At 43.1% G+C, this 18,631-nt stretch overlaps 1 protein-coding gene across 1 annotated transcript in view; it reads left to right on the forward strand.

Annotated features, from left to right (window-relative positions):
* The window catches only part of FAM8A1 (family with sequence similarity 8 member A1), a 30,272-nt gene extending 23,966 nt beyond the window's left edge, over positions 1–6,306 (forward strand). Inside the window, exon 5 of the mRNA XM_069730836.1 lies at positions 5,699–6,306. Within this exon, the coding sequence (XP_069586937.1) occupies positions 5,699–5,840 (142 nt within the window). The 3' untranslated portion in view covers positions 5,841–6,306. The remainder of the gene's footprint in view (positions 1–5,698) is intronic.
* The last annotated feature ends 12,325 nt before the right edge of the window (positions 6,307–18,631 follow it).

Below are 18,631 nucleotides of genomic sequence, written 5' to 3' on the forward strand. Positions count from 1 at the left end.
CCAAAGAATTTGTGATTGCAATCATTTTCAGGAAGAAACTGAGTATTATCTGACAGAATTGCAGGATTGCAGGGGTGTCAATACTTTTGGCCACAACTGTAGATCCTTCTTTCCCTCCCTATATTCAATCACTCGCTTGCCCCTGTCACTTTCACATCAAAAACATCTCCAGAATCTAACATTTTCTTAAGGTTGAAACCGCTTATACGCTTACTGTCTCTTTCATTCATTCTCATCTGGACTACTGCAACTAACTACTAGTTGGTCTACCTTTCAATAAAATCTTCCCTCATCAGTCCAGCCTGAATGCAGTAGTCTTATCTTTCTGTTAAGCTGCTAGACTGATGCCTCCACCCTGTACTATTCATTATGTTTGTTGCCCATCTGCTCAATAATGTAACATAAACCTATCTCCTCGCTCATGTTCATCTAACATCCTACCTGTGCCTTCCCTTCAGCTAATAATTTAAGCCTGACATCCTAATTCGAGCTTCCCACTCCACTCCCATCTCAAAGACTTTTCATGTGCTGCTTAACTCCCAGTGTTTATAAATTTAAGAATGCCCTATAACAACGTCTTTTTAGGCAGCCCTGCCACAACCACTCGCTTATCTAATTGTTCTTATTTCTCTCTTCCTTCATCTACCTTATAGTATGGTTCTTAATATCACCTGTTTGCACATACTCCATGAAAGACACTGCGTCTTTCTCCAGGCACGTGCACACATTCAGATCCCCTGGCTTGTTTACCATTGGGGTTTTTCCTCTTTAAACGCCCCATACCCTTATGAAAGTGACCATACCGAGACGGGCTTTACTAAAAATCCACAGGATTTCCACGAATCCCTGACACTCCTGTATAGTTTGTAATTGATAAAGGCCAAATGCGACCGAAATATTTTGCCTTGACTACGTTAAAAGTCAAAAAACTCATCTTTAAGTTGAGTGCCTAGTTTATTTTTACTGCTTAACAAGTGGGCAGCATCTCCTTTGGTGGACCCTCCGGTCTCCCGTCTGGCCACAAAGACAGTTCCGGGTTTTTTCAAGGTTATCGACTCCCTCCTCCAGACCAGTGTCATAGTCTCCGTCCCCACACGAGAAAGCTTCTCAGGTTTTTATTCCAACCTGTTTGTTGTTCCAAAAAAAGGACGGCTCAGTTAGTCCCATTCTGGACCTCAAACTCCTGAACAGATATGTGCGACTGCGCTACTTCAAGATGGAGTCCCTCCGATCCGTGATGGCCTCCATGGAACCAGAGGAATTCCTCTGCTCAGTGGATATTCAAGATGCCTACCTGCACATTTCCATCATTTCCATTACGGGCTTCACTTCCAGCCGTAGGCGAATGGTCACTGAACTCGTCAGTCTTTCACAGGATCTGCCTCAAATGGGGAACTCCAGACGTCGACCTAATGGCGTCCAGACTTAACCACAAGGTTCCCAGTTTGTGTCCAGTCCCGCGACCCGCTAGCAATCGGATTCGATGCGCTAGCGATATCTTGGGCACAGTTCTCCCTTCCGTACTTGTTTCCACCTCTACTGCTGAGGTACTCAAAAAGATAAAGGCGGAGGGTATTCCTGTGATCCTTATCTCCCCGGATTGGCTACGGCGTGGTCGTTGAAGCCGCGGTTTTGAAATCAGCTGGTTTCTCCAATTAGGTCATCCAAACTATGATCAAAACAAGGAAGCCTTCATCTTCCCGAACTTACTACCGAACATGGAAAGCATACTTCCACTGGTGTGAGGCTCACCAAAACGCTCCAATGGCGTTTCATTTCCCATTCATCTTGTCCTTTCTACAGTCGGGTCTGGAGTCCGGACTGTCCCATAGTACTATTAAGGGACAGGTTTTGCCTCTGTCATTCCTGTTCGAAAGGAATTTGGCCATTCTCAGACAGGTCAAAACTTTCATCCAGGGTGTTGCTCACTCCGTTCCCCCCTACCAGCCTCCAGTGGATCCCAGGGACCTTAATTTGGTACTCGACATATTACAGCAGTCTCTGTTTGAACCACTGCGTGAGATCTCTTCTACATTCTTTTCCTGGAAGGTCGCTTTCCTGGTCGCTGTCACTTCAGTTAGATGGGTATCTGAGTTAGCAGCACTTTCTTGTCGTTCACCTTACATGATTTTTCACCAGGACAAGGTGGTCCTACGTTCGGTTCCATCCTTTCTTCCCAAGGTGGTTTCCAGTTTTCATCTGAATGAGGACATTGTGCTTCCGTCTTTTTGTCCATCTCTGTCTCATCCCTGAGAGGAGCCATTTCACAAACTGGATCTAGTAAGAGCTCTACGTGTTTATCTGTCCAGAACTGAGCCTCTCCGGCGCTCAGATTCTCTGTTTATTCCCAGAGGGTTCACAAAGGGGTCTTCCTGCGCCCCGGTCTACCATTGCTCGATGGATCCGTTCCACCGTTCTGGAAGCTTACCGTCTAAGAGGTAGGGCACGTCCACTGAGGATTATGGCACACTCGATGTGTTCGGTGGGGTCCTCCTGGGCAGTTCGCCGACAGGCATCAGCCTCGCAGCTCTGCAAGGCTGCCACATGGGCTTCCATCCATAACTTTTTTTTTTTTTACTTTTGGCATGCTTTAATAGTCTCCATGGGAGACTAGAAGCTGCCATAACCCGATCGGCTCTGCTACATACAGGCGATGATCAGATCACCTGTATGTAGTAGAATTGCTCACTTGATATGAACGCCAACCACCAGGTGGTGCTCATAGCAAGCCGACAGTGACAACCATAGAGGTCTGCAGGAGACTTCTGGTTGTCATGCCAACCCACCGGTGACCCGCGATCACGTTAAATGCTGCTGTCAGTTTGACAGCGGCTTTTATCTGGTTAATAGACGCGGGTGGATCGCGATTCCACCCGCTGCTATTCCAGGCACATGTCAGCTGTTCAAAACAGCTGACATGTACCGGGAAAGATGTGGGCTCACTGCCGGAGCCTACTTCAAAGGGAGAGAAGCAACATGTGCAGTACTAGTACGGCGCCTGTCGCAAAGGGGTTACCTGGTGCAAAAGTAAATGGCAACCGATCCTCTGAAAATAATACTTGGTTATAGTGATATTATCAAAACTACAGCAAGCAGCCGAGTGAGTGACATATCACTGGAATCAGTTTCTCTGCCTCTACATTATTCTGCTCTTATAGTAAAGGGAACCCAATCCAAGGACAGCATGTGTCAGACACTGTAGGATTTCTGCCAGGTATGTTTGATTTTGAGATGCTGCGGCGTTTCAGAGAAAAACACTTTAAAAGCCGCCATGGACCGAGCCAAATGCGAGAGAGTTAGCCGGCCAGGTCCCCAACAATCTCTCCCTATACAGGCGTACCCAGGGAGAGACCTGTCACTCAAGTTCAACAGGCGAGGAGAAGCCGACGACAGCTTTTAAACGGTTTTCTCTTCGGCATTTCAGAGTCAAACATTCCTGGATGAAATTATGTAGTCAGTGTCTTGATACATCCAGACCGTGGGTCAGGCCGCATGGATCAGCTGTCCGGTTCCCTTTAAGTGGCAAAAACCTGGAGAAAAGGTTCCCTTTAAAGTCAGACTTCCCAATGCTTATCCCCCCATCATCTGTCAGGAAGGCCTATACACATTAGCTGGTCATCCAATGTGCAAGGAATTGTTGGGTCCGGCCACCTTTTTGTCTAATGTGCATGGGGGACTTTAGAACAGACAATAATTAATGTGTCCTCAATGGATTTTACGTTAACTCGTTAACCGTTTACTGAGGCCCAGTGTGGTTTGGCGATTGCAAATCGTTTATATTCTCTATTCGCTCAGTTGCTAACCTCACCAACCTAACGAAAACGCTTCCTCATCTTAATATCACCACTTCCTTTTTTGTAGAAAATGAGGTAAAAAAAAGAATATTTGAAAAATTCAGAACATACAGGTGCAACTTACAAAATTAGAATATCATCAAAAAGTTAATTTCAGTTCTTCAATACAAAAAATGAAACTCATACATTATATAGTCATTACAAACAGAATGATCAATTTCAAGTATTTATTTCTGTTAATGTTGATGATTATGGCTTACAGCCAATGAAAACCCAAAAGTCATTATCTCAGTAAATTAGAATAATTAACAAAAAAACATTAGTGAGTAAATAAACCTAGTTTTTATATAATAAAGTCTCTGAAGTATGTGAAGCACTGCAACCACTTACTTCCTTGTGGAAATTAGAATTTTGAAAGAGCCGTCGAGTTCTAGGATTGGCTAACCTGGAAATATGGCAATTGTCCTAGTAAACAAGGTTGGAGAAAGGGAGTCTATTCTTCTGGAGCTTCGGAAACGTAATGAATAGATTACACTTTAAGGGTATGTTCATACAGAGAGGGATTTGCAAAGCTCCTATTACGGTGCTCCTATTTGCACCATTTTCTCTCGTAGTTAGTAATAACTGTGCCAATGCCCTCCACCTTTCCCACTTAAGCACTTCCAGTTTTTTCCCAGATTTGGAAAATGGTGAGAGGATTGAAAGTTGCAATTTTTTTGTCTATATAATGAGCAAAATCATAGTGATTTAGACTACTTTCACACTATCGTCGTACGACGCACGTCGCAATGCGTCGTTTTGAAGAAAAAAACGCATCCTGCAAAGTTGTCTGCAGGATGCGTTTTTTTCTCCATAGGCTTGTATTAGCGACGCATTGCGACACATTGCCACACGTCGCAACCGTTTTTTTGTGCGTCGTGTCCGCCATTTCCGACCACGCATGCGCGGCCGGAACTCCGCCCCTCCTCCCCGCAACTCACAATGGGGCAGCGGATGCGTTGTAATAATGCATCCGCTGCCCCCGTTGTGCTGCGTTGTCACAGGATGCGTCGGTACGTCGGCCCTTCGCTAGTGTGAAAGTAGCCTTAAGCTTTGTTAAAGAAAGAATAAAAACTGTCAAACATGGAAAATTGTCCTGTCCACTCAACAATTTTGTTATTACTCTGATTAATCTTTAGGTATATTTGATGTCCATTATTTGTTTGCACATCTACATTAGTAAACTTTGTAAACCAATTATGATAACAATGCACAGTCAACCTCAATATAGTGTCTGTGCCCATACAGGAAATTACTAATAAGCAAGTCCCATGCAAACAATAAACAATTGCCCCTACATAGAAAAATTTGCATAACCAGGATCAAAACTAAAATTAATTAATCTTCCATGCCCGGAAGAAGGCACGCACGCTGAAACGCGCGTGGGGGTGGTGGCGCCGCTGGTCCTAGGTAAATATGCAGCAAATATCTTTGGTGTTTCCCTTTTAACCCTTATGGTGTTCTTTTTGTTGGATGTTATTTACCAGCACAGTGATATTGTGTCCTTATGTTATGGACCTGCTGTATATACGCTCCAAGGTTAATATAGGGTGCGAATATGATTAAATTGCATAGCGTTTGCCTGTGACCTGTGGCTCCTGAGTAGTTGTACCCATCATTGAATCCCACAGTAGTATTATGTATGCATTGTTTTGTGATTGTCTAATAAAATGAATTTTACTTTTGATCCTGGTTTTGCTAATTTTTCTATGTAGGGGCTATTAGTAAACTTTGGTTCGGAATGTAAATTGGCCATCCTCATTAATTATATAGATGCTTCTCTTAATTGCTCCTTGTTAACCAAGCTGTGATGCTGGGGTGTAGATCTTGGTTTTGAATTGACTTTATTTTATATTTTTCTGTAGGTCGACTGTGCGAGCTGTGATTAAGAACTTCTCCATAGCGTTCTTCTTCCCTGCGTTCATCACCTTGCTATTCTTTCAGCATAACAGAACAGCTTACGACATTGTAGCAGGCACCATAGTTGTAAGACGGAACATGAGATGATGCAAACGATTGAAAACGTGTGTTCCCAACACTACGTACGATTGGATCATTTACTGCTGAATTCCTCTGAGAGGCTAATTATTGTCAAGGGCTTTTCTAAATCTTTGCTAACAGCGGTGTTATTGATTGGTCACACACAAGGTAATCTTCATACAAATACATGAAGAATGATCTTCATCATTGTCACCAATCTCTTCGGATGATCAGTATTGTGAAGTGGGAAAAGTACTATGAACTATATGACCCATGTAATGCTTTCACATTAAGGACCTTCTCAGGGTTTTTACAGACAGCATGTAGTATGGAGGAGAAAATACTGCATATTTTGTTGTTATAAAAAAAAAAAAAACTCAATGGTTTTTGATTTTTTTTTTCGATATAATGCACATATATTTCATATGTAATCTCCACCACATTGCAGTAATATTAAGTGTAAATTATCTAATAATAAAGATTATTTTAAACACATGTGTGTAACTTATCTGCAGGGAAAATCACTATTTTTCATCTCTAATACTTGTTGGCTGTCGGGCCAAGTCTTTAAACTTTACTACCCCACCCACAAAATACATTCTGACTCTCGCACTGGTTTTAGGACGTAATCTTTCATTGCATGACCTTCAGTGTTCAGTAGTGAACACTGCGTGTGTGCTAACAGAGCAAGAAGAAATTAATGAGCTGATTGTAATCAAAATTCACCTCCCTGCCCAAGAATGCGGTCCCTGAGAATCTGCTCGGGGGCCTGATGAAAGGTCATCGAGGGCCGTAAATGGGCCTGAGTTTCCCTATCCCTGCTTTAAAGGGACACAAAATAACTGATCAAACCAAGCAAAGGCGCTCAGCGCACCCTTGGTGTAGCCAAACAGTTCAGTTCACCTTTCCGCCTACATGTATTTCATCCATCTCCTTGACAGCTCTGGCTTTACAGGAGGGAGGAGGAAGGTGCAAGAAACTGTTTGACCATGCCAAGTGTGCACTGAGCGCTTGTGCTTGGTTTGAACAGCCATTTAATGCTGACACACTCTTAACCCCTTTCTGACATTGGACGTACTATCCCGTCGAGGTGGGGTGGGCCCCTATGACCACGGATGGGATAGTACGTCCAGCGCGATCGGCCGCGCTCACGGGGGGAGCGCGGCCGGGTGTCAGCTGCCTATCGCAGCTGACATCCGGCACTATGTGCCAGGAGCGGTCACGGACCGCCCCCCGGCACATTAACCCCTGGCACACCGCGATCAAAGATGATCGCGATGTGCCGGCAGTGCAGGGAAGCATCGCGCAGGGAGGGGGCTCCCTGCGGGCTTCCCTGAGCCCCCCGCAGCAACGCGATGTGATCGCGTTGCTGCGAGGGTCTTACCTCCCTCCCTGCCTGCTCCAGACCTGGATCCAAGATGGCCGCGGATCCGGGTCCTGCAGGGAGGGAGGTGGCTTCACAGCGCCTGCTCAGAGCAGGCACTGTGAAGGCTGTACTGCTCTAAGTGAGATCAGTGATCTGACAGAGTGCTGTGCACACTGTCAGATCACCGATCTGTGATGTCCCCCCCTGGTACAAAGTAAAAAAGTAAAAAAAAAAATTTCCAAATGTGTAAAAAAAAAAAAAAAAAAAAAAAAATATTCCTAAATAATGAAAAAAATATATATATTATTCCCATAAATACATTTCTTTATCTAAATAAATTAAAAAAAACAATAAAAGTACACATATTTAGTATCGCCGCGTCCGTAACGGCCCGACCTATAAAACTGGCCCACTAGTTAACCCCTTCAGTAAACACCGTAAGAAAAAAAAAAGAGGCAAAAAACAACGCTTTATTATCATACCGCCGAACAAAAAGTGGAATAACACGCGATCAAAAAGACAGATATAAATAACCATGGTACCGCTGAAAACGTCATCTTGTCCAGCAAAAAACGAGCCGCCATACAGCATCATCAGCAAAAAAATAAAAGTTATAGTCCTGAGAATAAAGCGATGCAAAAATAATTATTTTTTCTATAAAATAGTTTTTATCGTATAAAAGCGCCAAAACATAAAAAAATGATATAAATGAGGTGTCGCTGTAATCGAACTGACCCGAAGAATAAAACTGCTTTATCAATTTTACCAAACGCGGAACGGTATAAACGCCTCCCCCAAAAGAAATTCATGAATAGCTGGTTTTTGGTCATTCTGCCTCACAAAAATCGGAATAAAAAGCGATCAAAAAATGTCACGTGCCCGAAAATGTTACCAATAAAAATGTCAACTCGTCCCGCAAAAAATAAGACCTTACATGACTCTGTGGACCAAAATATGGAAAAATTATAGCTCTCAAAATGTGGTAACGCAAAAAATATTTTTTGCAATAAAAAGCGTCTTTCAGTGTGTGACGGCTGCCAATCATAAAAATCCGCTAAAAAACCCACTATAAAAGTAAATCAAACCCCACTTCATCACCCCCTTAGTTAGGGAAAAATTAAAAAAATGTATTTATTTCCATTTTCCCATTAGGGTTAGGGCTAGGGCTAGGGTTACAGTTTGGGTTGGGGCTAAAGATACAGTTAGGGTTTAGATTACATTTACAGTTGGGACTAGGGTTAGGGGTGTGTCAGGGTTAGAGGTGTGGTTAGGGTTACCATTGGAATTAGGGTTAGGGGTGTGTTTGGATTAGGGTTTCAGTTATAATTGGGGAGTTTCCACTGTTTAGGCACATCAGGGGCTCTCCAAACGCGACATGGCGTCCGATCTCAATTCCAGCCAATTCTGCGTTGAAAAAGTAAAACAGTGCTTCTTCCCTTTCGAGCTCTCCCGTGTGCCCAAACAGGGGTTTACCCCAACATATGGGGTATCAGCGTACTCAGGACAAATAGGACAACAACTGTTGGGGTCCAATTTCTCCTGTTACCCTTGGGAAAATACAAAACTGGGGGCTAAAAAATAATTTTTGTGGGAAAAAAAAAAAGATTTTATTTTTACGGCTCTGCGTTATAAACTGTAGTGAAACACTTGGGGGTTCAAAGTTCTCACAACACATCTAGATAAGTTCCCTGGGGGGTCTAGTTTCCAATATGGGGTCACTTGTGGGGGGTTTCTACTGTTTAGGTACATTAGGGGTTCTGCAAACGCAATGTGACGCCTGCAGACCATTCCATCTAAAGGTACTGTCACACCAGACGATATCGCTAGCGATCCGTGACGTTGCAGCGTCCTCGCTAGCGATATCGTCCAGTGTGACAGGCAGCAGCGATCAGGCCCCTGCTGGGAGATCGCTGGTCGGGGAAGAAAGTCCAGAACTTTATTTCGTCGCTGGACTCCCCGTAGACATCGCTGAATCGGCGTGTGTGACACCGATTCAGCGATGTCTTCACTGGTAACCAGGGTAAACATCGGGTAACTAAGCGCAGGGCCGCGCTTAGTAACCCGATGTTTACCCTGGTTACCAGCGTAAAAAAACAAACAGTACATACTTACATTCAGCTGTCTGTCCCTTGCCGTCTGGTTCCTGCACTGACTGCTGGCCGTAAAGTGAAAGCAGAGCACAGCCACAGCGGTGAGTCACCGCTGTGTGACTCATCGCTGTGCTGTGCTTTCACTTTCACTTTACGGCCAGCAGTCAGTGCAGGAACCAGACGGCAAGGGACAGACAGCTGAATGTAAGTATGTACTGTTTGTTTTTTTACGCTGGTAACCAGGGTAAACATCGGGTTACTAAGCGCGGCCCTGCGCTTAGTTACCCGATGTTTACCCTGGTTACCGGGGACCTCGGGATCGTTGGTCGCTGGAGAGCTGTCTGTGTGACAGCTCTCCAGCGACCAAACAGCGACGCTGCAGCGATCCGGATCGTTGTCGGTATCGCTGCAGCGTCGCTAAGTGTGACGGTACCTTAAGTCTGCATTCCAAATGGCACTCCTTCCCTTCCGAGCCCTTCCATGCGCCCAAACGGTGGTTCCCCCCAACATATGGGGTATCAGCGTACTCGGGACAAATTGGACAACAAATTTTGGGGTCCAATTTCTCCTGTTACCCTCGGGAAAATACAGTGTGGCAAAAAAGTATTTAGTCAGTCAGCAATAGTGCAAGTTCCACCACTTAAAAAGATGAGAGGTGTCTGTAATTTACATCATAGGTAGACCTCAACTATGGGAGACAAACTGAGGAAAAAAAATCCAGAAAATCACATTGTCACATTGTTTTTTTAACATTTTATTTGCATATTATGGTGGAAAATAAGTATTTGGTCAGAAACAAAATTTCATCTCAATACTTTGTAATATATCCTTTGTTGGCAATGACAGAGGTCAAACGTTTTCTGTAAGTCTTCACAAGGTTGCCACACACTGTTGTTGGTATGTTGGCCCATTCCTCCATGCAGATCTCCTCTAGAGCAGTGATGTTTTTGGCTTTTCGCTTGGCAACACGGACTTTCAACTCCCTCCAAAGATTTTCTATAGGGTTGAGATCTGGAGACTGGCTAGGCCACTCCAGGACCTTGAAATGCTTCTTACGAAGCCTCTCCTTCGTTGCCCTGGCGGTGTGCTTTGGATCATTGTCATGTTGAAAGACCCAGCCACGTTTCATCTTCAATGCCCTTGCTGATGGAAGGAGGTTTGCACTCAAAATCTCACGATACATGGCCCCATTCATTCTTTCATGTACCCGGATCAGTCGTCCTGGCCCCTTTGCAGAGAAACAGCCCCAAAGCATGATGTTTCCACCACCATGCTTTACAGTAGGTATGGTGTTTGATGGATGCAACTCAGTATTCTTTTTCCTCCAAACACAAGTTGTGTTTCTACCAAACAGTTCCAGTTTGGTTTCATCAGACCATAGGACATTCTCCCAAAACTCCTCTGGATCATCCAAATGCTCTCTAGCAAACTTCAGACGGGCCCGGACATGTACTGGCTTAAGCAGTGGGACACGTCTGGCACTGCAGGATCTGAGTCCATGGTGGCATATTGTGTTACTTATGGTAGGCCTTGTTACATTGGTCCCAGCTCTCTGCAGTTCATTCACTAGGTCCCCCCGCGTGGTTCTGGGATTTTTGCTCACCGTTCTTGTGATCATTCTGACCCCACGGGGTGGGATTTTGCGTGGAGCCCCAGATCGAGGGAGATTATCAGTGGTCTTGTATGTCTTCCATTTTCTAATTATTGCTCCCACTGTTGATTTCTTCACTCCAAGCTGGTTGGCTATTGCAGATTCAGTCTTCCCAGCCTGGTGCAGGGCTACAATTTTGTTTCTGGTGTCCTTTGACAGCTCTTTGGTCTTCACCATAGTGGAGTTTGGAGTCAGACTGTTTGAGGGTGTGCACAGGTGTCTTTTTATACTGATAACAAGTTTAAACAGGTGCCATTACTACAGGTAATGAGTGGAGGAGAGAGGAGACTCTTAAAGAAGAAGTTACAGGTCTGTGAGAGCCAGAAATCTTGATTGTTTGTTTCTGACCAAATACTTATTTTCCACCATAATATGCAAATAAAATGTTAAAGGGAACCTGTCACCCCGTTTTTTGAGATTGAGCTATAAATACTGTTAAATAGGGCCTGCGCTGTGTGTTCCTATAGTGTATGTAGTGTACCCCGATTCCCCATGTATGCTGAGAAATAACTTACCAAAGTCGCCGTTTTCGCCTGTCAATCAGGCTGGTCAGGTCGGGAGGGCGTGGTGACATCGGTGGTTCTTCCTCAGCTTTACGTTGGTGGCGTAGTGGTGAACAAGCAGCGCGCGATCTGCGCTGTAATCCCTTGCATCGGTGGGGGCGGCCATCTTCCTGGGGCCGCGCGTGCGCAGATCGAGTGCTCTGCTGCACGGGGCTTCAGGAAAATGGCCGCGGGATGCCGCGCGTGCGCATTAGAGATCGCGGCGGCCATTTTCCCAAAGCCGAGATGCAAACTAAATAAAATGTTAAAAAAACAGACAATGTGATTTTCTGGATTTTTTTTTCTCAGTTTGTCTCCCATAGTTGAGGTCTACCTATGATGTAAATTACAGACGCCTCTCATCTTTTTAAGTGGTGGAACTTGCACTATTGCTGACTGACTAAATACTTTTTTGCCCCACTGTATATATATTTATATTTAATGCAGCGCGAGATAGCTTTAAAGCTGGTAATTCAATTACCGGCTTTTGCTTTCTCCTTCACAAACCCGACATGATATGAGACCTGGTTTACATACAGTAAACCATCTCATATCACCATTTTTTTTGCATATTCCACACTACTAATGTTAGTAGTGTGTATATGCAAAATTTGGGCGTTCTAGCTATTATATTTAAGGGTTAAATGGCGGAAAAAATTGGCGTGGGCTCCCGCACAATTTTCTCCGCCAGAGTAGTAAAGCCAGTGACTGAGGGCAGATATTAATAGCCTGGAGAGGGTCCATGGTTATTGGCCCCCCCCTGGCTAAAAACACCTGCCCCCAGCCACCCCAGAAAAGGCACATCTGGAAGATGCGCCTATTCTGGCACTTGGCCACTCTCTTCCCATTCCCGTGTAGCGGTGGGATATGGGGTAATGAAGGGTTAATGCCACCTTGCAATTGTAAGGTGACATTAAGCCTAATTAATAATGGAGAGGCGTCAATTATGACACCTATCCATTATTAATCCAATTGAAAGAAAGGGTTAAAAAAATACACACACATTATTAAAAATTATTTTAATGAAATAAAAACAAAGGTTGTTGTAATTTTTTATTTAACGCCCAATCCACTCAGTGAAGACCCTCGTTCTGTGACAAAAAAAAAATAATAAACCAACAATATACTTACCTTCCACAGATCTGTAAAGTCCAACGATGTAAATCCTTCTGAAGGGGTTAAAACATTTTGCAGCCAGGAGCTTTGCTAATGCAATGCTACTCCTCGCTGCAAAACCCCGGGGAATGAGTCTAAATATAGATCAATGAGCTATATTTAGCTTCATTTGCGGTGAGGCGCCCTCTGCTGGCTGTTCATAGATCGTGGCTTTACTACTCTGGCGGAGAAAATTGTGCGGGAGCCCACGCCAATTTTTTCCGCCATTTAACCCTTAAATATAATAGCTAGAACGCCCAAATTTTGCATATACACACTACTAACATTAGTAGTGTGGAATATGCAAAAAAAATGGTGATATGAGATGGTTTACTGTATGTAAACCAGGTCTCATATCATGTCGGGTTTGTGAAGGAGAAAGCAAAAGCCGGTAATTGAATTACCAGCTTTAAAGCTATCTAGCGCTGCATTAAATATAAATATATATATATATAGGTGTCTCCCTGACATATATATATATGTATATATACCTATTCTATGTATATATATCTACTCTAATCTAACCTGTCACTGTGATTTTACGGTACTCTGCGCTGAATTACCGGCTTTTCAAAGGAGACCCGTGCGTAAAAATCGGACAGCAATACGGATGTCATACGGATGTTGCGATAAAAAAATCGCATGACGCTCTCATGGCACTCGCAGACGTTACATCAGTTTTTTCGGTCCGTAAATCGGACCGTTTTTTTCTCACACAAGTGGAAAGGGGCCCTTAGAAAGGTGACGGGACCACACTGGAACCTGCAGATTAACCCTATACCTGCAGGTTAAGTGTTTGGTGATATGACAGGTTTTACGTTAAAGGAGTTCTCTGGCCTTCAGCTAAATTTTCGTAACTACCCTGTGACCGCCGATTGCTGAAACCTGACAGTGTGGAATGTGCCTAAGAAATCAGCCACCTTGGATCAAGACACTGTATTAAAAATCCCTCCATTCTTGAAAATGGAGATTATTTTTAATAACTTGGAAAGTTGTAATTATTTTTACGATAATTTTGCAGATTTGCCCATTTAATGGGACAACCCCTTTAGTATTTATTGCTTCTAATAGCTCCCACTTTCATGCCCCTGTGGGCAGTGATGATCAGAGAATTGTTCATTGCTGTGAAATGTTGCTCTCCAGTTGCTGTTCTTTCAGGTTTTCCTCTCATTGCATCAGCCTTTATTTGACAGATTATGTAACTGGCTGAAATTGTGCCTGTATGTCACTTTGCACACAGACATCCCTGGTGGATACAGCTCTAAATAAAACATTAAGAATACAAAGACTTGCCATAGGATCTTTAGATTTAAAGAAATGCAGCATTGGTACAGATGATCATAATGCTAACAACTTATACATTATTTAGCTATGATAAAGATGCACAAGTGTTCTCGGAGGTCATGGCTGTAAAAATGCTTGTAGTTGAATGGTTTGGTTTAGTAGGCTTAGATTTTGTATTGCACTCCATAGTTTGGTGACATGTAACAGTCATTGTGATGAGTGGAGTCCTTTATTTGAAACTCCAACCAGCCCCTAGAACTAATGAGAATTGGTCCCATTCAGCATTTCCTCTGCACATTGTGGGCCTGATAAACCTGTAGTGAGGCAGAACCGAGTACATCATATGTACAGAAGCACAGCTTAGAGGGACATTCATACCTTTGGAAATTATTCCCTAGTCATGGTATAGGAGATAACTTTCCAATCACTGAGTCCTACTGCTGGGAACCCCATTGATCCCGAGACCCATTCACTCTTATGTGTGTGCCAAAGATGTGCTGAGTACTGCTGAGTTCAAGTGCTTGTTATTCTAGTTTGCCTAGGGTGCTTGGATATGCACCGAGTATCGTGGGTGCTCAAGTGACGTGTTTGGAGTCTCTGTGGCGACATGTTTTGTGGCTGTTAAACAACCACAAAACATGCAAGGATTGCCGGTGTTTGTCAAGCAATTCCTGCAATTTTTGTGGCTGTCCAACAGCCAGGAAAAATGTGGGCGCGGGGACTTGAACATGTCACTTGAGCACCAGCGATACTCTGTGCATACCCGAGCACCCTAGGCAAACTAGAATAACAAGCACTTGAACTCATCACTAGTGCTGAGCGAAGCGCTTTGCTCTCTCTGGCAGTCCCACTAATGAAAGGTGCGGCAGTGTGTATGATTAACTACCGCTCTATTCACACGTTCTTGTTATCGGTTTGGTTCCAGCAGTACACAATGTCAAGCGGCCACTTCAGGAAAAATAAAAGCTCTGAGTGTATAAAGAGAGGAAGAGGGGGAGAACCTTGTCAAATTATACAATACCGTACCACAGACTATTTAGCCTTTTTCTTTATGAAAGGGGGACACTTTCCATTTATACAGTAAATGTTAGATGTTATATAATGAAAAAATAATAATTTGTATGAGTAAATCTCCCCATTATATTCAGAGGTCCAGCCAACATTGTGATATTTGCATATTATGGTAGTAGCGGCCCAACACTCCACCCATCCAGGTACCTATAAATCAGTGTCATAAGTTGAGCCCTTATATTAATTACCTGCAGCAATGATAAACTTGCCTATATCAATTTTTCAAATTAAGAGTAAATTTTCTAAAATTATCTTAAATTCAACTTTTTCTCTATCCAGTTCATTTTTTTTTTTTCACTCGCTCACATAGCACCAGTAATGTCCACAGCGCTTTACAGACACCATTATCACTGTCTCCATTGAGACTCACAACCTAAATTCCGTACCAGAATGTCTTTGGAGTGTAAGAGGAAACTAGAGTACCTGGAGAAAACCCACGCAAACATTGTGCAGCGCAAAATTTCAACGATTTGTTATATATTTTATTTTACCCATGTACAGGTGCACCTCACAAAATTAGAATATCATCAAAAAGTTAACTTTTTTCAGTCCTTCAATACAAAAAGTGAAACTTATACAATATATTATATAGTCATTATAAACATAGTGATCTATTTCAAGTGTTTATTTCTGTTAATGTTGATGATTATGGCTTACATCCAATGAAAACCCCAAAGTCATTATCTCAGAAAGTTAGAATACTTTGACACCATAATGAATAAATGATTTTAAAATATGAAATGTTGGCCTACTGAAATGTATGTTCAGTAAATGCACTCAGTACTTGAATTACTGCATTAATGCAGCGTGGCATGGAGACGATCAGCCTGTGGCACTGCTGAGGTGTTATGGAAGCCCAGGTTGCTTTGATAGCAGCCTTCAGCTCGTCTGCGTTGTTGGGTCTAGTGTCTCTCATCTTCCTCTTGACAATACCCCATAGATTCTCTGAGGTTAAGGTCAGTCGAGTTTGCTGGACAATCAAGCACAGTGATACTGTTGTTTTTAAACCAAGAATTGGTACTTTTGGCTGTGTGGACAGGTGCCAAGTCCTGCTGGAGAATGAAATTTCCATCTCCAAAAAGCTTGTCGGCAGAGGGAAGCATGAAGTGCTCTAAAATTTCCTGGTAGACGGCCGCGCTGACTTTGGTCTTGAAAAAACACAGTGGACCTACACCAGCAGATGACATGGCTCCCGAAACCATCATTGATTGTGGATAGTTCACACTAGACCTTGGAAATCAAGGTCCCAGAGTCTAGAGCAGTGTTCCCCAACTCTGGTCCTCAAGAACCACCAACAGGTCATGGTTTGAGGTTTTCTTTAGTATTACACAGGTCAGTGAATGCTTGCCTGTGCAGGTGATGCAATTATCACCTGTGCAATACTAAGGATATCCTGAAAACATGACCTGTTGGTGGCTCTTGAGGACCGGACTTGGGGAACACTGGTCTAGAGGAAGGATGGAGAGACAGACAATCCAAGCTGCTTGAGGTCTATTGTGAAGTTTCCACAATCAGTGATGGTTTGAGGAGCTATGTCATCTGCTGGTATCGGTACACTGTGTTTTATCAAGGCCAAAGTCAGCACAGCCGTCTACCAGGAAATTTTAGAGCACTTCATGCTGCTTCCCTCTGCAGACAAGATTTTTGGAGATGGAAATTTCAATTTCCAGAAGGACTAGGCACCTGTCCACACTGCCAAAAGTACCAATACCTGGTTTAAAAACAACAATATCACTGTGCTTGATTGGCCAGCAAACTCGCCTGACCTTAACCCCATAATCATCTTTGGAATATTGTAAAGAGGAAGATGAGCAACACCAGACCCCACAATGCAGACAAACTGAAGGCTGCTATCAAAGCAACCTGGGCCTCCATAACACCTCAGCAGTGCGCTGATCGCCTCCATGCCACGCCACATTGATGACGTAATCGATGCCAAAGGAGCCCTGACCAAGTATTGAGTGCATTTACTGAATATATATTTCAGTAGGGCAACATTTCGGATTTTAAAATCATTTTTTCAAGCTGGTATTATAAAGTATTCTAAATTTCTGGGATAATTACTTTTAGATTTTCATTGGCTGTAAGCCATAATCATCAACATTAACAGAAATAAACACTAGAAATAAATCACTCCGTTTGTAATGACTCTGTATAATGAGTTTCGGTTTTTGTATTGAAGAACTGAAATAAATTAACTTTTTGATGATATTCTAATTTTGTGAGATACACCTGTACTTATATTTAGCAAATTTCTCCAAATGCTTTTGAGAAATACTGTGATAAGGTGGAAAATACTCGTCGGTGCTGGCCAAAAAGTTACATGAAATCTGCAGTTCTAGCCAATGTTCTAAGAATGGCTTCTCTGAATCTTAAAATGTTCTAATCGTCTTCTATGATCTCAAAACTACAACTTCCAGCTTGCATTAGCAGCCTGCAGTTGTCAGACCATGCTCAAAGCTGTAGTTCTGCACAACAGCTGGAAAGTCAATGGTTGGGGAAAAAAACACGTGGGGACTCCTATTCTTGATGACCAGCCATGATAAAGCTGACAGCTGAGGGTTGCAGTCCGCAGCTGTCAGTTTTGCCAGTCTGGTTATCAAAAATAGAGGGGAACCCATGCTGTTTTTTTTTTATTTACTTATTAATAATGCAGGTGTAGGCTAATGGAAGTAGTAGTCCCATCAGCCAACGCCTGTGACCAGAGGTAGACTTTTTACCTCTGGTCTCAGCTGCTGGCTCATGCTGTCCTCTGACAGCTTGGGAGCCACAGCTCTCTGACCGGTGGTAATAAGCTAACCACCAATCAGAGACAGTGTTTGCCACTGTCATGTAGATGACAGTGTGGCAAACAATGGATGTTCAGGCACCCCCATTCATCTGACTGGGGTCTGAGTTCGAGTACTTTTCTGGTGCCCGAACCGAACTTTAACTGTTCAGCTGAACCTGCCAGACCCGAACATCCAAAGATTCGCCCATCACTAGTTATGATGATGCTCCTGAATGTGATAACCTGATTAAATTTGAAATGTTGAAATTTTGCTAAAAAATAAAAGTGAATTGTTGTTCATGGAAAAATAAGACATCCTTTGAAAATAAGATCTAGCATACTTTTCAGACCAAAAAAAAATATCAGAACCTGTCTTATTTTTTGGGAAACCCGGTACCAGCACATATTACATAAAACCTGCCATCCTATAAAGCCACACAGAACTGTGCTGGCTTCCGCTTGCCAGGTCTACAAGTATTTGCCCAGTTTTTCTCTTAATGCAGGCTGCAGTTCCTTCATGAGTCTCGATTTATTTGCATGAATATTCCATGATGTTGAGTAAATGAGATTGTTCAGCATTAAGTAGTTTTTATGGTATTGCCACGTGCAGTATTTTGGTATAAGACAATCCATGTACTATTGGACACATTTATACATTTTAGCAGAGTTTGTAATTTCTCCTCTCAAACTGAAATAAAAGCGTTAAATCCTTTTGTCTCTTTGATGTGTTTAGGTGTCTAGACTGGTTAATGTGATATTGAATCAGATTCGGAAGAGGAGCAGCTCCTGCTTATTTTTTTTTCCCCCCACCCCAAGACCAAAAACTGCCTTGTTTCCTATTGCTTTGGCCCCAGACAAGGTGTACACAGCCAAAAGCATGCGTCAGGAT

This window comes from Ranitomeya imitator, chromosome 6 (assembly GCF_032444005.1).
Source record: "Ranitomeya imitator isolate aRanImi1 chromosome 6, aRanImi1.pri, whole genome shotgun sequence".
Taxonomy (NCBI): Eukaryota; Metazoa; Chordata; class Amphibia; order Anura; family Dendrobatidae; genus Ranitomeya; species Ranitomeya imitator.